Source organism: Piliocolobus tephrosceles, chromosome 13, assembly GCF_002776525.5.
Source record: "Piliocolobus tephrosceles isolate RC106 chromosome 13, ASM277652v3, whole genome shotgun sequence".
NCBI lineage: Eukaryota > Metazoa > Chordata > Mammalia > Primates > Cercopithecidae > Piliocolobus > Piliocolobus tephrosceles.
In genome coordinates this window covers 18081968-18102221 of record NC_045446.1, presented here as the reverse complement: position 1 = coordinate 18102221, position 20254 = coordinate 18081968, and the positions used below count along the sequence as shown (strand labels likewise).

At 46.0% G+C, this 20254-nt stretch overlaps 2 protein-coding genes across 16 annotated transcripts in view; one reads left to right on the top strand and one right to left on the bottom strand.

The window, feature by feature from the left end:
* Positions 1–13696, bottom strand: HARBI1 (harbinger transposase derived 1). Of its 5 annotated transcripts, none has more exons than XM_023215721.2 (3): positions 13318–13696; positions 11994–12807; positions 1–391 (listed from the first exon to the last, which is right to left on the bottom strand). In XM_023215721.2, the coding sequence occupies exons 2-3, from the start codon at positions 12661–12663 to the stop codon at positions 12–14; spliced, it is 1050 nt and encodes a 349-aa protein (XP_023071489.1). In that variant the 5' UTR covers positions 12664–12807; positions 13318–13696; the 3' UTR covers positions 1–11. The 5 variants fall into 5 exon arrangements, 4 of the variants coding, with proteins under 4 accessions (XP_023071489.1, XP_023071486.1, XP_023071487.1 ...); XM_023215718.2 differs by having other exon boundaries at positions 13542–13685; XM_023215719.2 differs by having other exon boundaries at positions 13584–13678.
* A 178-nt stretch (positions 13697–13874) lies between these two features.
* Positions 13875–20254, top strand: part of ATG13 (autophagy related 13) — a 64852-nt gene continuing 58472 nt past the window's right edge. For 5 of the 11 annotated variants that reach the window (XM_023215708.1, XM_023215706.2, XM_031933802.1 and 2 more), the window contains exons 1-2: positions 13875–14303; positions 14675–14790. The gene's annotated coding sequence lies outside the window, so the exon portion shown is untranslated. The remainder of the gene's footprint in view (positions 14304–14674; positions 14791–20254) is intronic. The other 6 variants (XR_002732294.1, XM_023215715.1, XM_023215714.1 and 3 more) reach the window with 3 other exon arrangements.

Here is a 20254-nt window from a genome sequence, read left to right as displayed (position 1 = left end):
CACCTTCTACATTAGCTAAAATGAGTGAGCATTAACTCCTGACGAATACGGTCAGCCTCTAAGTCCAGGGACTCCATGTGCTCATACTCCTCTTCAGGGGGCTGTTCCATGGGTCCTGTCATTGGAGAGGACCAAACATCCATCCCATGCTCCAGGGAGATGTTGTGGAGAACACAACAGGCCAAGATGATGTGGCTGGATTTCTCTGGTGAGTACTGCAGCGCCCCCTTGGATCCATCCAGGCAGCGGAATCGGGAGCAGAGGGTTCGGAAAGTCTTCTCAATCACACTGTGAGTTGCAGAATGGGCCATATTATAGCGATATTCTGCTGGAGTTTCAGGAATGTGAAGTGGGGTCATGAGCCAGGTTCGAAGAAAGAAGGAACTGTCACCTGTGGGGAAGGCCCAAAGAAATAATAAGTGACTATAAGTGGAATACAAACAGGAAGCGAAATGCAGAAAACATATACTGACAATGGACAAGAAAATACAACAGCCTCTGGTGCCAAACAAAGCACACTAGAAAAACCAAGCAGAAAAAAGAAATCATGCCAATGCCAGGAGCAGAAAGACACGAGTTCTGGCTGAGAATATTGTTGGTAAAAATTGACAGAGAAAAACGCTGGCACCTAAAGGAAGCCAAATATGAAAGAATGTAAAAAGGAGGTGAAGGCACTGGAGGAAATAAAATTCCTGCATTTGGCCAGGCACGGTGACTCACGCCTGTAATTCCAGCACTTTGGGAAGCCGAGGTGGGTAGAGCACCACCTGAGGTCAGGAGTTCAAGACCAGCCTGACCAACATGGGAGGCGGAGGTTGTAGTGAGCCAAAATCACGCCATTGTACTCCAACCTGGGCGACAAGCGCGAAACTCCATCTCAAATAAAATAAAATTCCTGCATTTTCCTAATATTGTTATTTAATAAAAGGCTTAATGAAACCAAATAAAATCAAACAGCATGCCAATCTTCAAAATCTCTAAAGAGCAAGAATGGGCCGGGCGCGGTGGCTCAAGCCTGTAATCCCAGCACTTTGGGAGGCCGAGACAGGTGGATCACGAGGTCAGGAGATCGAGACCATCCTGGCTAACACGGTAAAACCCCGTCTCTACTAAAAAATACAAAAAACTAGCCGTGCGAGGTGGCAGGCGCCTGTAGTCCCAGCTACTCGGAGGCTGAGGCAGGAGAATGGCATAAACCCGGGAGGCGGAGCTTGCAGTGAGCTGAGAACCGGCCACTGCAATCCAGCCCCGGCGACAGAGCAAGACTCTGTCTCAAAAAAAAAAAAAAGAGCAAGAATGAAAGAGGAAAAAAGACAATTCAGCCGAGAGATCCCAAAACACTTGTGACGGAAAGTCTTAACTTTACCCTCAAAATTTCAAGTCTAAAAGCACTACCAAGGGATTTCAGGGGATTTCATGAACTATAGTAATTTATTCTCCCAGTGCTGAGAAGAATAAGATAAAAGTCCGAGCACTTATGGCAGAGATCAGAACTCAGGTATTCTGCCCTCCTATATATCACAATTACTAGAACCCATGCCTTTGTAAGAGGATTTCACATGAACAAAGAGAGCATACATATAATCATGCAAACAGTAATAGTGATAAGCAAATGAATTCAGAAGTCAATTAAAAAAATACACACAAGGCATTCTCCTTAAGTGACTTCTTTATCAAATGATCCCAGGAAGTGCTAACAAAACAACAACAACAAAAAACTGGGGTGCAATGTCCTGATACAACAGCACAATGTTAGTATAATGTTTTCTTGTCCTGACTCACTGTCACTACATCTGGCAGATGAGATGTCCCACACAGAGGCAAAACCTCTTAGAAATTTGAGAGACAAATAGCCCCTGGAGTACCAGTTTGCATACCACTGTGTTCCGGCCCCACCGTCAATTTCAGTAAATTGTTCTGGACTGTTCAGACAGTGGTAGGCACTGTTCCCAACATACAGGGCTCATTTCTTTTAGGCGTTTACATTTATTTTTTTAGAGACAGAGTTTTGCTCTGTCACCCAGGCAGGAATGCAGTGGAGTGATAACAGTTCACTGCAGCCTCAACCTTCCAGCCTCCTACCTCAGCCTTCCGAATATCTGGGACCACGGGCATGTGCCACCACGCCTGGCAAATTTTTTTAATGTTTTCTAAAGAGGAGGTCTCATGATGTCACCTACGCTGGTCTCTAAGTCCTGTGCCCAAGCAATCCACCCACCTCGACCTTGCAAAGCCCTGGGATTACGGCGCCTAGCAGGAGCTTACATTTCTAAGAAATGGATTAACTGTAAATATCTAAGAAGTCTCACAGAATTTTCAAACTTACTGTTTAGCTGACTTTTCCCCTCCCAGGTATAACTTTTTATTTTTATTTTTTTTTAGACAGAATCTGCTCTGTTGCCCAGGCTGGAGTGCAGTGGTGCAATCTCAGCTCACTACTACCTCTGCCTCCCAGGTTTAAGCGATTCTCCTGCCTCAGCCTCCTGAGTAGCTGGTACTACAGGCACGTGCCACCACGTCCGGCTAATTTTTTGTGTTTTTAGTAGAGACAGGGTTTCACCATTTTGGCCAGGCTGGTCTCAATCTCCTGATCTCGTGATCTGCCCACCTCGGCCTCCCAAAGTGCTAGGATTCCAGGCGTGAGCCACCGCGCCTTTGAGACAGAGTCTCACTCTGTTGCCCAGGCTGGAGTGCAGTGGCATGATCTCAGCTCACTGCAACCTCCACCTCTCAGGTGCAAACAATTCTCCTGCCTCAGCTTCCCGAGTAGCTGGGATTACAGGCACCTGTACCACGCCCGGCTAATTTTTGTATTTTTAGTAGAGACGGGGTTTCACTATGCTGGCCAGGCTGGTCTCAAACTCCTGACCTCAGGCGATCCGCCCCCTTCGGCTTCCCAAAGTGCTGGGATTACAGGCGTGAGACACTACACCCGGCCATAACCTTTTTTTTCATTGAACATAACCCTACTAAATGATGAATTTAAGAAACTGATGCTATAAATAATACTGAAAAATAATATCCGTGACTCATTGAATGCCTACTGTGTAGCATGTGCTGTGCTGGTACTTTTTTTTTTTTTTTAACTTTCTTGTCTTTTTCTTTTCTTTTTTTTGAGACGGAGTCTCACTCTGTCACCCAGGCTGCAGTGCAGTGGCACAATCTCGGCTCACTGCAATCTCTGCCTCCCAGGTTCAAGCAATTCTCCTGCCTCAGCCTCCCGAGTAGCTGGGACTAGAGGTACGTGCCACTGTGACTGGCTAATTTTGGTATTTTTAGTAGAGATGGGGGTTTCACCATGTTGGCCAGGCCGGTCTCAAACTCCCAACCTCAGATGATCCGCTCCCTTCGGCCTCCCAAAGTGCTGGGATTACAATCGTGAGGCACCATACCCTGGCCTAACTTTATTTTCAATATTTATTTAGTTTAGTTTAGTTTTATGTTTTTGAGACAGAGTCTCACTCTGTCACCCACGCTGAAGTGCAGTGGTATGATCATAGCTCACTGCAACCTCAAACTCCTAAGCTCAAGCAATCTTCCCAACACAGCCTCCTGAGTAGCTGGGATTATAGGCGCATGCCACAACACCCAGCTAATTTTTAAACTTTTTGTAGAGACAGGGTCTTGTTATGTTGCTAGGCTGATCCTGAACTCCTGGCCTCAAGCATTCCTCCCACTTCAGGAGAACTCCCACCTGCTTTACCTCCCAAGGTGCTGAGATTACAGGCATGACCACCACACCCAGATGGTACTTTTTAAAGATTATCAGGCTGGGCATGGTGGCTCATGCCCATAATCGCAGCACTTTGGGAGGCTAAGGCAGGCGGATAACCTGAGGTCAGGAGTTTGAGACCAGTCTGGTCAACACAGCAAAACCCTATCTCTACTAAAAATACAAAAATCAGCCAGGCATGGTGGTGCGTGCCTGTAGTCCTAGCTACTTGGGAGGCTGAAGTAGAACTGCTTGAACCTGGGAGGTGGAGGCTGCAGTGAGCCGAGATCACGCCACTGCACTCCAGCCTAGGCGACAGGGTGAGACTGTCTCCAAAAAAAAAAGATTATCTCTTATTATGCAATTCCAACTCTGCTAGGTTAGATATTGAACTCATTTTTCAAATGAGAAGATGAAAGTATATGTCTGTCATCCTTTGATATGTCAGGCAAAGGAAAGACCTAGTCACTAAATGCTAATTTCAGACTCCAAATACTAAAACAAGAGCATAATAAAACAAGAGTATAATGCTGTAAAGGAGAATAAAGTAAGTATATAAGATGAATACTGAAACCTGGAGATGCTAAATGATACTTGTTAAAGTTTCTCTAGGAAATGGTATGAGTCTTAAATGGAGAAGATACACAGGAAAAGCTAAAGGAGACCTTTTGTAAAATTGCTCTACCCTCACTAAATGGTTATAAACCAAGCACCACTGGAAAACAGACACTCAAGAGGGGATTAGGATCAGAATTGCTAAACAGATTGCAATTGCTTATATGATCAGTCATCCACAAGACATTCTGGCAGATCTTACCCAAAGCTGCTTAATAGGACTAGGCCAAGAGCTAAAGAAATAAGAACTGAGGCTGAATTGTTTGCAGGAATAGGTATATTTAGAAGGGAATTTAGATAATGCATTCTGAAAGGACAGATGAGAATGAGGACAGGAATGGATAATATTGTAGGAAAAATAATGCTTAAAAAAAAAAAAAGGCTGGAGGATCACAGCTAGTTCTAGGTTTGAGAAATCTAGAACTGTTCCTCAAACCTAAGGGTTGTTTCTTAAAATACAATTAGGTGGCCGGGTGCAGGGCTTCACACCTGTAATCCCAGCACTTTGGGAGGCCATGGTGGGTGGATCACCTGAGGTCAGGAGTTTGAGACGAGCCTGACCAACAAGGTGAAGCCCTGTCTCTACTAAAACACAAAAATTAGCCGGGCGTGGCGGCGGGCGCCTGTAATCTCAGCTACTCAGGAGGCTGAGGCAGGAGAATTGCTTGAATCCAGGAGGCATAGGTTACAGTGAGCCGAGATTGCTCCATTGCACCGTAGCCTGGGCAACAAGAGCGAAACTCCGTCTCAAAAAAAAAAAACGACGACAAAAATACAATTAGCCATCTATTCTCTCTTTCGTTAACATCTTGTCATTCCTTATAATCCTGCCAATCTTCCCATAATTACTCCCATTGTCCACACAACCTCTAGAGACCAGCGTTTTCCAAATCTGTCTATTCATATGAATTATTCAAGGTCTCTCTCTGTTGCCCAGACTGGAGTGTAATGGCACGATCATATCTCACTGCAGCTTTGAACTTCTGGGCTCAAGTGATCCTCCCAAGTCAGCCTCCTGAGTAAGCTGGGACTACAGGCACACGCCACCATGCCTGGCAATTTAAAAAAAAAATTTTTTTTTTGAGCCCAGGCTGGAGTACAGTCATAGAATCTCGGTTCACTGCAACCTCCACCTCCCGGGTTCAAGCAATTCTCCTGCCTCAGCTGCCCGAGTAGCTGGGATTACAGGCGTGCACCACCATGCCCGGCTAATTTTGTATTTTTAGTAGAGATACGGTTTCACCATGTTGGCCAGGCTGGTCTTGAACTCCCAACCTCAGGTGATCTGCCTGCCTCAGCCTCCCAAAGTGCTAGGATTACAGGCTTGAGCCACCCCGCCTGATAATTTTTTTTTTTTTTCGAGACAAAGTTCCACTGTTGTCCCCCAGGCTGGAGTGCAATAGCGTGATCTCAGCTCACTGCAACCTCCACCTCCCAGGTTCAAGCGAATCTCCTGCCTCAGCCTCCCGAGTAGCTGGGATTATAGGCGCCTGCCACCAAACCTGGCTAATTTTTGTATTTTCAGTAGAGATGGGATTTCACCATCTTGGCCAAGCTGGTCTCAAACTTCTGACCTCAGGTGATCCGCCCGCCTCAGCCTCCAAAATTGCTGGGATTTAGCACCTGGCTAAAATTAGCACCAGGCTAATTTTCCTATTTTTAGTAGAGATGGGGTTTCACCATCTTGGCCAGGCTTATCTTGAACTCCTGACCTCATTACCACCTGCCTCAGCCTCCCAAAGTGCTGGGATCACAGGTGTGAGCCACTTTTTTTTTTTTTTTTTTTTAAAGATGGAGTCTCACTCGGTCATCCAGACTGGAATGCAGAGGCACGATTTCCGCTCACTGCAACCTCTATCTACCAGGATCAAGTAATTCTCCTGCATCAGCCTCCTGAGTAGCTGGAATCAAAGGCTCATGCCACCATGCCCAGCTAATTTTTGTATATTTAGTAGAGATGGGGTTTCACCATGTTGACCAGCTGGTCAAGGAGTCCTGACCTCAAGTGATCCACCCACCTCAGCCTCCCAAAATGCTGGGATTATAGGCATGAGCCACCACGCCCGGCCTAAGGAAATCAGTTTCTACATCTTCAACTTCCACAGGTATATTCGAAGCTTTCTTAGTGCCTCATACCAAAACTAGCTTTAATAAACACTTGCTGACCAGACACAGTGGCTCATACCTGTAATCCCAGCATTTTGGGAGGCTGAGGTGGACCAGCTGAGCTCAGGAGTTTGAGATCTGCCTGGTCAACACACTGAGACCTGGACTCTTACTTTTTTGAGAGTAAGTCTCACTCATTGCCCAGGCTACAGTGCAATGGTGCAATCTCGGCTCACTGCAACCTCCACCTCCTGGGTTCAAGCGATTCTCCTGCCTCAGCCTCCTGAGTAGCTAGGATTACAGGTGCCCACCACCATGCCTGGGTAATTTTTGTATTTTTGGTAGAGACAGGGTTTCACCATGTTGGCCAGGCTGGTCTCCAACTCCTGACCTCAGGTGATCCACCTGCTTTGGCCTTCCAAAGTGCTGGGATTACAGGCATGACCCACAGCGCCCAGCCAAAAAATTTTTTAAAAATTAGGCATGATGGCAAGCACCTATGCTCCCAACTACTTGGTAGACTGATGTGGGAGGATCAACTGAGCCCAGGAGGTCAAGGCTTCAATGAGTTGTGATCATGCCAGTGCACTCCAGCATGGGTGACAGAGTGAGACCCTGTCTCAAAAATGTATGTGTATATATATAATATAATAAACAGGCCGGGCGCGGTGGCTCACGCCTGTAATCCCAGCACTTTGCGAGGCCGAGGCAGGTAGATCACGAGGTCAGGAGATCCAGACCATCCTGGCTAACACGGTGAAACCCCATTTCTACTAAAAATACAAAAAATTAGCTGGGTGTGGTGGCAGGCACCTGTAGTCCCAGTTACTCGGAGGCTGAGGCAGGAGAATGGTGTGAACCCGGGAGGCGGAGCTTGCAGTGAGCCGAGCTCACGCCACTGCACTCCAGCCTCGGTGACAGAGAGAGACTCCATCTCAAAAAAATATAAAAAATAAACATTTGTTAAATGTTGCTACAGTATCCATTTTTCCCACTCCTACTCTTTCTGTAGAGAGGAGAATCAGCAGTTATTTATCAGAATTTTTACTAATTTTCAATTATGTACTATAAGCAATGTAAAAAACTACTTTAAAGCCATAATTCCAACTGAAAATTGGATCCCCAAGGTGGGAAGAAAAAGAAAATCACTACCTCCTACATGATCTTGAAGTCCTTACAAGGAATATTTGCCAAATACAGTAATTCGTACTATGATCTCATTTAAACACTGAAACACAAGGGATTTAAATGTTATGTGCCTCAGTCTCTTCTTTTGTAAAAATGTTAATATTATTATTTAACTCTTAAAGAGTTTTTATAAGCATTAAGTGATATAACTGATGCAAAATGCTTACAATATTGCCTGTCAAATTCTAAGGGCTAAGTTTTAGCTGGCTTAATAGTTAGGGAACTGGGCAGGGTGTGGTAGCTCATGCCTGTAATTCCAGCAATTTGGGAGTACAAGGTGGGCTAACTGCTTGAGCCTAGGGGTTCGAGACCAGCCTGGGCTGCATGACAAAACACCAACTTTACCAAAAATACAAAAATTAGCCCAGCATGGTGGTGTGCATCTGTAGTCCCAGCTACTCAGTAGGCTGAGGTAGGAGGATAAATTGAGTCCAGGAGGTCAAGGCTGCAGTGAGTCATAATCACACCACTGCACTCCAGCCTGGGTGACAGAGTGAGACCCTGTCACCTAAAAAAAAAAAAAAAAAAAAAAATTGGGGGGAACCAAAGTGAAGAGATTCATGAGAAATCAGCTTGGAACCCAAGTAGTCCCACAGCTATAGAAGAAACGGCCAGATGAGACAATTGCAAAATAGACTTTCCCACACTTCTTGGTGTGAGTTGTCTGAAAATAAAATTTGAAAGCTCAAAATAGGCAAAAGGTGTGTTTAAGATAAAGGTCCAGTAGAGTAGCAAGAAGGTGGCGCACTAAAAATGGTATGGAGAAGCAAAAATCAAGAAATTCACTAAGCTCCAAGATACTACACATGGTACCCTGGCAGCTCTACACCCATCAGTGTCGTCTTCGCCCACTTGGAACATGGGAGGTTTCTCTATAAAGTGCTAGTAAATATGTTAAAGAGAAATATTTCTTGAGCATCAACTCATAGTAAGCACTGTGCTATGAGCATGTGCAGTGTAGATATGATTAGTGGTTGTGATTAGTTGGGTGTGGTGGTGTATGTCTGTGATACCAGCTACTGGTACTACGAGCCTGGGCTGAGGCCAGAGGATTGCTTGAGGCCAGGAGTTCGAGACTAGCCTGGGCAACATAACAAGACCCAATCTCAAAAAAACAAAAGTTAGAGAAGTCTTCCAATCCTTCACATAGCTTTCATCTCTCATATGTTGTATACAAGATAACCCTTGTCCTGATGCTTATATAAAAGTAGCACATAAAAAAAAAAAAAACCCAAAAAACAAAAAACTAAGCTGCTGGGTTCAAGGGTTTTATCACTGCTAACTAACTGCACTCCTCAAAGCTGTACAGTCACCTTGGTTCACACTGCTTACTGTTGAATAGATTCATGTCCTACTCATAACAGTAAGCCAGTCTTTCCAATGGAACTCGGGCAGGTCTGTGAAGTAAGTTGATACCATAAGAATTGTGTACATGCATTGTCTACTATCATTTGTATGCAGATATCACAGTGACAATCAATAACGCAAAAATAATTTCTTACTTTTTTTTTTTTTTAGATGGAGTTTCGTTCTTGTTGCCCAGGTTGGAGTGCAATGGTATGATCTCGACTCACTGTAACCTCTGCCTCCTGGGTTCCAGCAATTCGCCTGCCTCAGCCTCCCAAGTAGCTGAGATTATAGACGCCCGCCACCACGCCCAGCTAATTTTTTGTATTTTTAGTAGAGAAGGGGTTTCACAGCATTTTGACCAGGCTGGTCTTGAACTCCTGACATCAGGTGATCCACCTGCCTCGGCCTCCGAAAGTGCTGGGATTATAGGCATGAGCCACTGACCTGGCCTTTTTTTTTTTTTGACATGGAGTCTTGCTCCACCGCCCAGGCTGGAGTGCAGTGGCGTGATCTCAGCTCACTGCAACCTCTGCCTCCTGGGCTCAAGCAATTCTCCTGCCTCAGCCTCCCAAGCAGCTGGGACTACAAGCATGTGCCACCATGCCCGGCTAAATTTTGTGTTTTTAGTAGAGAAGGGGTTTGAACACGTTGGCCAGGCTGGTTTTGAACTCCAACTCTTGACCTCAGGTGATCCACCGCCTTGGTCTCCCAAAGTGCTGGGATTACAGGCATAAGCTACCACACCCGGCCACATTTGTATATCTGTACAATACTTTATAGGGGAACTTTCATATATATTACCTAATCCTCACAATAGATATTACTGTGGTTGGTGTAAGATTAATCATTTTACAGACAATTAACAGAGCCAGATAAGGCTCAATTGTATGGATGTACAATACTTAAACAATTCTGGACAATCCTGATAAGTATGTTGGCTTTTTTTTTTTTTTTTTTTTTGAGATGGAGTGTCGCTCTGTTGCCTCGGCTGGAGTGCAGTGGCATGATCTCGGCTCACTGCAACCTCCATCTCCCAGGTTCAAGCGATTCTCCTACCTCAGCCTCCTGAGCAGCTGGGATTACAGACGTGTGCCACCACGCCCTGGTAATCTCTGTATTTTTAGTAGAGGAGGGGTTTCACTATGTTGGCCAAGCTGGTCTTGAACACCCAACCTCAGGTGATCCGCCCTCCATGGCCTCCCACAGCGTGGGGATTATAGGCGTGAGCCATCGTGTCCAGCAGTATTTTGGCTTTATTTCAGGGGATTGTTTTATTTATTTGTTTACTTATTTATATTATTATTACTTTTCTGAAAGACACTGTCTCACTTTGTTGCCCAGGCTGATCTCGAGCTCCTGGATTCAAGTGACCCTCTCACCTTGACTTCCCAAAGTGCTGAGATTACGGGCAGGAGCCACCGCACCCAGGCAGGATTGTTTTTATAAGGTTGTTTTTGTTGCTGCAGCTATTGTTTGCAATAAAAATTCTTGTATGCAATTTTGTTTTGCATATGTATAAATCTATACCTGTAAGATAAATTCTTAGAAGAGCTGGATGAAATAACATAAAATACATTTGTTAATATATATGTATTTTTGGCTGGGCACAGTGGCTTACGCCTGTAATCCCAGAACTTTGGGAGGCTGAGATGGGCAGATTACCTGAGGTTGGGAGTTAGAGACTAGCCTGACCAACATGGTGAGACCCCATCTCTACCAAAAATACAAAATTAGCTGGGTGTGGTGGTGCATGCCTGTAATCCCAGCTACTCCGGAGGCTGAGGCAGGAGAATGGCGTGAACCTGGGAGGCGGAGCTTGCAGTGAGCTGAGATCCGGCCACTGCACTCCAGCCCGGGCAACAGAGCAAGACTCCGTCTCAAAAAAAAAATAATAATAATAATACTATTTTTTACTTTGGGTGTGGTGGCTCACAGTCACATTCCCAGAGCTTTGAAAAGCCGAAATGGGAGGATAGCTTGAGGCCAGGAGCTCAAGACTAGTCTGGTCAACATAGTGAGACTCTGCCTCTACACAACATAAAAAAATTAAAACAAAATAAGAAAAAAAATGTTTAATTGTTTTGGAGACAGCATCTTGCTATCTTGCTCAGGCTGGTCTCAAGGTCCAGGCTCAAGTGATCCTCTTGCCTTAGCCTCCCCGGTAGTTGGAATTACAATTACCAGTTGTACTAGTACGTGCCACTGTGCTGGCTCTAATAGTATGCTTTAAAGTTTTAATAATCTCTATTAAATGTTGATTTTTAAAAAATTAAAGCTAAGAAAATTCTCACCTGAGGTCTCATAAAAAAGTGACAGGACTGAGATTCAGCTCTACAGACTCCCATATCTCATTCTACTCCACTACATAATTTTTCTTTTTATTTTTTTTTGAGACGGGGTTTCGCTCGTTGCCCCAAGCTGGAGCGCACTGGCGTGATCTCGGCTCACTGCAACCTCTGCCTCCTGGGTTCAAGCGATTCTCCTGCCTCAGCCTCCAGAGTAGTTGGGATTGCAGGCATGTGCCACCACGCCCAGTTAATTTTGTATTTTTAGTATAGACAGTGTTTCTCCATGTTGGTCAGGCTGGTCTTGAACTCCCAACCTCAGGTGATCTGCCTACCTCGGCCTCCCAAACTGCTGGGATTACAGGCATGAGCTACCCACTCAGCCACTTTTCTTTTTTTTTTTTTGAGATGCACTTTTTGCTCCGTTGCCCAGGCAGGGGTGCAATGGTGCCATCTCGGCTCACTGCAACCTCTGCATCCTGGGTTCAGGCGATTGTCCCGCCTCAGCCTCCCAAGTAGCTAGGACTAAAGGCACCTGCCACCAAGCTCAGACAATTTTGTATTTTTAGTAGAGACGAAGTTTCACCATGTTGGCCAGGCTGCTTTCCAACTCTTGACCTCAGGTGATCCACCACCTCAGCCTCCCAAAGTGCTGGGGCTGTGTGAACTACTGCCCCCGGCCTACATAACTTTTCTATGCCTCCAAACAAAATGAAAATTCACACTTGCAAACTTACCCAGAAGCCAGCTATCTTTGTGCATACCAGCTTCAAATTGACTACTGAGGGAAGACTGCTGCAGCACGGCACAGTCCTGTAGGCTGCCTGGCCAGTTTGTCTCCACGGTCATTAGTGCCCCTCTAATGTCACATACCATCAGGCAGTTTAAAGAATGCAGGCCTTTTCGGTTCACATAGGAGAGGTCTTCAGCATTTGGTGCCTTGATGGCCACATGGATACAGTCAACTATCCCCATCACCCCTGGCATCCCTGCCAACCCATAGAATTCATCCTTCAGAGCCTGTATGGAGGCTTCATCAGCTGGAAAGCGAATGAACTGTGAGGCCCTTTCCACAAGTGCTTCGGTGACATTGGCAACACAACGACTCATAGACGCCTGACTGATTCCAATGGCATCTCCCATCCGAGTCTGGAAGGAACCTGAGGTATAAAAACCCAATGCTGCAAGGATCTGTGTCTCTGGGCTAATAGCCCTGGATCGCTGAGTAGGCCTAGAAAGATTCGCCCCCAAGAGCTCCACCAAGTAATAAATGAACTGTCGTGGAAACCCATACATGGACATCAAGTATTCATCAGACACATCATCCAGCTTAAAACGGTCCAATGTCCGGTGACCACGGCCATACAGTAAGAGGTCACAGTCAAGCACTGTTATTGGTATAGCCATGGTAAATGTGAAAGTTGTCTCTCTTCTCTGCTTTTTCTGAACTGTTTCCAATGAAGATGTTGGTGCAAGAAGGTATTTTTAAGAAAGTATCAGAATCCAACAGCTAACCACAGTTAAATGGCTCTGCCATTTATAATCTTCTCTCTGTAAATGTTAAAAGAAAAAACATTAGAAACCTACCAAAGACTTTAAAGTGACTCAAAGGCTGGAGCAGCTCCTTTTCTGCAAATTTCCATTTTGTTGAGGCAAAACGTACTGTACTTACAACTCTGGATTTTTCTCCACTAACTCATGGCTGCACGACAGGCTTGCTCTGATTGAAGGATAATGGGAATTTAACCTTTGTGGCTCATTTAATGCCTGGCATTTCAATTGAGAACACCAAAAGAATAATGGAGGTGATGACAATTATTCACAAGGTAAAAGAGGTCAGCTCCTAACTATATAGGCCAAGAAGCAGCTGACATATGTCATAACCACCTTGGGTAAGAATTGGTCACGGGTTTCATTATCCAAAAACTTCTGGTTCTACCTGGTAAGTACAGGACAGATGCTGGGGTGCTCAAACCAGTCTAACAAGAAAAGAAGGGGCAAAAAAAAAAAAAAAAAAAAAAAACCAACAACAAAGTCCACAACCCAGCCTTATGGACGTACACTGTGTGCTGTAACAAAAGGCTTTTCCCTCACTCCAAGAACTCCAAACCGTGAAGCTGAGGGCCAGGAAGTAGGGAAGACCAGACACATTGGAAGTCGGGAGCGAAAAAGGCTGGCCGAACCAGGTTTGGGAGGCGACTCCGCCACTTCTAAAGGGCACCCTAAAAACGGATGTCAAAGTCTGATTGCGCCGGCCACTCAGTTAGCCCAGGCCCGTCACCCACCTCTCCGCGGCTGCCAGGTTAACAGCCACACTCCCCACCCACCTAGCCGGGTTGGACCCTCCTCCGGAACCGGCTACTGCACACAGGCCGCCACGGCGCGCAACAGCGGCACCGCCCCTTCCGCGTCAGGGCCCGCCCCACGCCGCGTCCGCACTGCCGCTGCCACCGCGACCTGCGGTTCGTCCCCGCATATTCCACACATCACCCAAACGGTCTCTCTCTCTCAAACACCTCCCTTCCGTCTTTATTTTATCTTGAGTCGCTTAGAAAGATTAGAGAACAAAGCTTACGTGGAAAGAAAATCAACTTTCATGGAGATTTTGAGGACTAAAAGAATAAATAGGGCATCCTTACTGTAGCGAAAGTGCGACTAAGCTTAGGCATCTGGATTTCCCCCATAGCCCTCTTCCACCCCCCCGCCCCCGGCCATTACCGAAGCGGATGAAAACAAACACTAACGATGGCGGCGCCGGAGAGCGACCGGCTGCTGGGCTTAAGGCAGGAGTGACCGCTTAACCAGTGAGGGAAGCACTGAAGAGCTCCAGTCGACGCGGGTGCGACAACTCGCGGAGTCCTAAGAGCAAAACGTCTGGGGCCTGCGAGTCAGGACGCTTCTGAAGCCTTAGGTGTCTATCGGCTACGTGTACGGTCACTGCAGCTCCGGAGCGCGGAACCCTCAGCCAGGAGGCGCGGCTGGCCGGTCCCAGGTCCCGGCCTCCGTAATGAGAGCCCGGAGCCACACTTTGTGCCGCAGCTTCGCAGGTACTAACTTTTGCGGGGGATACCCCGAGATCTCTCAGCGCCCCCGGGTGGGAGGCTATGGATCTGCGTCCCCTGGGCTGCTGCTTCGTGGAAGTCGAAGGAGATTAGCCACGGTTCAATCCCCTGGGCCTTTGAGTTTTCTGTGGGAAATTGGGTTGGTCTAGGCCCCGTTGGCCCCTGCTTGTTTGACAGAGAATCCCCTCCACCCCTAGAGGTTTCCTCTCTACTTTTTCTGCTCTTTGGGTTAGGTCGTCAGGCGTTTTGGAGGTAATTTGGGGGGCCATAACTCCGGGGTTGGGTGCCATTATGAGTGAGGTAGGGTTTCATTCAATCAAGATTTGTTGAGTGCCAAATATGTACTCCGCGTGTAGGTGAGGGTGACTGTTGACTAGTGAAAAAAGGGACCCAAGGTTCACGACTGTCTTCTTACTGTCGGTGGAACGACCTGTGGAAACCTGCGATCCATTCTCATTAAATAAATCTCTGGGTAAGTGGCTAAGCACCTTCTTGAGCTCATCACTAATTCATCTCAGTTTTCACTTTTCCAGTGAGTTCCCAGTTAGCTTGATCAATTCAGCGTAGCGTTTCATTTTTAGTATTTCTTTGTTCTCTCACCACCCCACAGCCCAAAAGAAAAGAGATTTAAAAAGATTACTTATTTTCTCATTACACACTTAGTTTAAAATTCATCTCGTAAGGTGATAGAATTTATTGGACATCTTTAGTGGGAAAGTATTATAATAAGAAACAACAGACTCTTCCTTTACACTAAATTAGCTTCCAGATTTTGTGTGTTATTTTATGACTGTTAGTCCTTTTCATGTGTGCATGTAGTGGCTCCAGCTCAGTTATAAGGTTTGTTGTTGTTGTTTTCAACTCCCCATTTATCAGCTCAGGTGAAGTCTTAATTTTCCAGATTTTAAAATTTTTACTATTAGGGATAAAGTATTGCTCTGTCACCCAAGCTGGAGTACAGTGGCGCCTTCGTAGCTAACTTTATTTTTTATTTTATTTTATTTTTTTTTGAGGCGGAGTCTCGCTCTGTCACCGGGACTGGAGTGCAGTGGCCAGGTCTCAGCTCACTGCAAGCTCCGCCTCCCGGGTTTACGCCATTCTCCTGCCTCAGCCTCCCGAGTAGCTGGCACTACAGGCGCCCACCACCTCACCCGGCTAGTTTTTGTATTTTTAGTAGAGACGGGGTTTCACTGTGTTAGCCAGGATGGTCTCGATTTCCTGACCTCGTGATCCGCCCGTCTCGGCCTCCCAAAGTGCTGGGATTACAGGCTTGAGCCACCGCGCCCGGCCTCGTAGCTAACTTTAACCTCAAACTCCTAGGCTCAGGGAATCATCCCACCTCAGCCTTCCAAAGTGTTGGGATTACATACATAAACCACAGAGTCGGGCCCAGGAGCTTAATCTCAAAGGAAGTTTACCTGAACTGTAGGTGTGGAATATTCGAAAGTAACTTCCAGCATGGGATGTGGAGCTAAGTAAGATGAATTTACATAAACCATCATTTTTCCTGCATGTGTTTAGCGGAGGAGAGTGCATAGAGTTGCTGGTCATTGCTTCCTATCAAATTGTGGAAACCAATAAAAACTGAAAGTATTCTATGAGAGAATAGAGGTACTGTAGCTAGGAAGAATGCAAAGGAGGCTGCCCAGAGGGAATCAAACCTTTGTAAAATTTGGGTTTAAAATCTTTAAAAGGATTTTAAGTCTCTAAAAGGATTTAAAGGTTATTTTAAATAATTAGCTGCTTTTTTTTAATGTCCTTGGAAGGTAGATTTCTTGCCTTTTTTTTCTTTTTTTTGAGATGGAGTTTCACTCTGGTTGCCCAGGCTAGAGTGCAATGCGCGATCTTGGCTCACCGCAACCTCCGCCTCCCAGGTTCAAGCGATTCTCCTGCCTCAGCCTCCCGAGTAGCTGGGATTACAAGCATTTGCCAGCACACCCAGATAATTTTGTATTTTTAGTAGAGATGGGGTTTTTCCATGTTAGTCAGGCGGTTATTGAACTCCCGACCTCAGGTTATCCGCCGGCCTTGGCCTCCTGAAGTGCTGAGATTACAGACATGAGCCACCACGCCCAGCCAATTTCTTGCTTTTAACTAAAGAGTAAATGTGGGCCAGTTTATTAAAAATCCTCCGAAGGGGCCAGGCAGGGTGGCTCACGCCTGTAATCCCAGCACTTTGGGAGGCTGAGGCAGGCGAATCACGAGGTCAGAAGTTCAAGACCAGCCTGGCCAACATGGTGAAACCCCCGTCTCTACTAAAAATACAAAAAATTAGCTGGATGTGGTGTTGGGCGCCTGTAATCCCAGCTGCTCGGGTAATCGAGGCAGGAGAATCGCTTGAACCCAGGAGGCGGAGGTTGCGATGAGCCCTAGGTCATGCCACTGCACTCCAACCCGGGAGACAATGCCCCTCTGTCTCAAAAAAAAAAAAAAAATCCTCTGAGGACCAGTATAGGTTACATAGGCAATTTGTCTGTTTTTGTTTTGTTTTGTTTGCAATGGAGTTTCACTCTTGTTGCCCATGCTGGAGGACAGTGGCATGATCTCGGCACACTGCAACAACCTCCGCCTCCCGAGTTCAAGCAATTCTCCTGCCTCAGCCCGAGTAACTGGGATTACAGGCACCCACCACCACGACTGGCTAATTTTTTGTATTTTTAGTAGAGATGGGGTTTCACCATGTTGGCCAGGCTGGTCTCCAACTCCTGACCTCAGGTGATCCACCCGCCTCGGCCTCCCAAAGTGCTGGGATTACAGGCGTGAGCCACCGCGCCAGGCCTGGCAATCTGTCTTATCCTGGTATTTTTTTGCATGACCTTGGTCATAACAGAGGGGATGAGAATGTGAATTACCACTGCTTAGAAAAACAACTCAATTGGGCTGGGCACGGTTGTTCACACCTGAAATCCTAGCACTTTGGGAGACTGAGGCCGGCAGATCACCTGAGGTCGGGAGTTTAAGACCAGCCTGGCCAACATGGAGAAACCCCATTTCTACTAAAAATACAAAAATACCTAGGCGTGGTGGCACGTGCCTGTAATCCTAGCTATTTGGGAGCCTGAGACAGGAGGATTGCTTGAACTGGGGAGGCAGAGGTTTCTGTGAGCCGAGATCATGTCCAGCCTGGGCAATAAGAGCAAAAACTCTGTCTCGAAAGAAAAACAAATTAATTAACATGCATGGTTGACTTAACAGGGTCTCCTCAGTAAAAGTAAAGGTAAATCAAGAATTCATAGAAGTCATAACTTACAGAAACCTCCTATGGAGCAGAAAAATAAAATGAAAAAAGTAATAACTTAGTATTGCTGTTTTGGAAAATGCTGCTTTCACTTTTGATTCATACACTTGAAAGAAATAGTAAAGAAATAGTTAAGAATCATTTTACAGTTTTGTTTCTTTCTTTCTTTCTTTCTTTTCTTTCTTTCTTTTTTTTTTTTGAGACGGAGTCTCACTCTGTCGCCAAGGCTGGAGTGCAGTGGCCGGATCTCAGCTCACTGCAAGCTCCGCCTCCTGGGTTTATGCCATTCTCCTGCCTCAGCCTCCCGAGTAGCTGAGACTACAGGCGCCCACCACCACGCCCGGCTAGTTTTTTGTATTTTTTTAGTAGAGACGGGGTTTCACCGTGTTAGCCAGGATGGTCTCAATCTCCTGACCTCGTGATCCGCCCGTCTCGGCCTCCCAAAGTGCTGGGATTACAGGCTTGAGCCACCGCGCCCGGCCTCTTTTTTTTTTTTAATACGGAGTCTTGCTTTGTTGCCCAGGCTGGAGTGTTGTGGCACAATCTCAGCTCCCTGCAACCTCTGCCTCCCAGGTTCAAGCGATTCTCCTGCCTCAGCCTCCTGAGTAACGGGTTACAGGTGCGCACCATCACGCCCGGCTAGTTTTTGTATTTTTAGTAGAGGCGGGGTTTCTCTATGTTGGTCAGGCTGGTCTCCAACTCCTGACCTAGTGATCCACCCACCTCGGCCTCCCAAAGTGCTGGAATTACAGACATGAGCTACCGCGCCCAGCCATATTTGCTTATTATTTTTGAGTTGTTGATACTTTCTTTTTACATGAAGTCTGTAGTTTATAAAATGATGAATTTGTCTACTTAAGAGTTGGGGGGAAGAGTTAGGGGTGTGTACTGGCAGTAGGCTGTGGATTCGGAGCTGTGAAAGCTTCTCCCAAGCTATTCAGTCTTGTTTCTATCTGTTTCTTGGGGTTTCAGTGTTTCTAAACTAAGTTTTAGGTTAATATCTTGGGTTTTCATTTCCTTATGCATGTAGGTAGTTTGATTATGGATCTTACATTTATGTGCTCTTCTGACTTGTGCTTTTAATGTTTTGAGAGCAACTTGCCCACCTCTCAACGTTGCCATGATAGATGGCAAAGCTCTTTGTGGCTTCTCCAGGATTCTTTGAGCATCTGTGATCAAGGAAAGGAGCACTTGGCTCTGGGGCTTTATGTAGGGTACAGTGCTTTTACCTGCCTATAAGGTTAAGGTCATATCTCCCAACCCGATTCTTACTCTCATATGTTTGTCAAAAGGACCTAACCCTTGTCCCTTGTAGGCCTCAGTTCCCTGGCATCAGATTTCTCTTACATCTATAGCTTTCATTGTATTCTGTATGGAATCTGGGATATCTCCCATTTTTCTAGTTCAGCTGTGTGTCAGAACATTTTTGTTGTCATTTTATCTACATCTTTATGTGTTTGTAGTGAGAGGGGGAACTGACAGCATTAGTTCAGTCCACCCTGTTGATGAAAGGCTACTTAAGATTTTTTTTTTTTTTTTGGAGATGGAGTTTTGCTCTATTGCCCAGGCTGGAGTGCAGTGAAGCAATCTCAGCTTACTGCAACCTCTGCCTCCCAGGTTCAAGCGATTCTCTTGCCTCAGCCTCCCATGGAGCTGGGATTACAGGTGCCCGCCTCCACACCTGGCTAATTTTTTGTATTTTTAGTAGAGACAGGGTTTTACCATGGTGGTCAGGCTGGTCTTGAACTTCTGTCCTCAGGTAATCCACCTGCTTCAGCCTCCCAAAGTGCTGTGATTACAGACATGAGCCACTGTACATGGCCCACTTCAGAGATTTTTTTTTTTTTTTGCCGAAGTCTTGCTCTGTTGCTCATGCTGGAGTGCGATGATGTGATCTTGGCTCACTGCAACCTCTGCCTCCTGGGTTGAGGAGATTCTCCTGCCTCAGCCTGCTGAGTAGCTGGGACTACAGGCACATTCCACCACACTCAGCTACTTTTTGTATTTTTGGTAGAGATGGGGTTTCGCCATATTGCCCAGGGTGGTCTTGAACTCCTGAACTAAAGCAATCCACCTGTCTCAGCCTCCCAAAGTGCTAGGATTACAGGCATGAGCCTCTGCGCCTGGTCTCACTCATGTTTATCATGGCTTAATGCATTAAAGTCTTTGCCACCTTCATTCTTTTTTTTAATCCAGAAACATTTTAATCTCTTAAAAAACAAAACAAAGGCCAGGCACGGTGGCTCATGCCTGTAATCCCAGCACTTTGGGAGGCCGAGGCGGGTGGATCACAAGGTCAGGAGATTGAGACCATCCTGGCTAACACGGTGAAACCGCCGTCTCTACTAAAAATACAAAAAAAAAAAAAAAAAGCCGGGCATGGTAGCGGGCGCCTGTAGTCCCAGCTACTCAGGAGGCTGAATCAGGAGAATGGCATGAACCCAGGAGGCGGAGCTTGTAGTGAGCCAAGATCGTGCCACTGCACTCCAACCTGGGTGACAGAGCGGAGACTCCATCTCAAAAAGAAAAAAACAAAGCAAAACAAACAAACAACAAAAACCCAAAACCACTTTGCTCCCTTTCACAATAGTGCACATTTATACCATAATTTAGTTACAGCTACAAAACATCAGAAGATTTCTTTTTTAATGTATCTTATCTATGGAATTAAAAAAAATTTTTGTGTGTACCCTTCTAG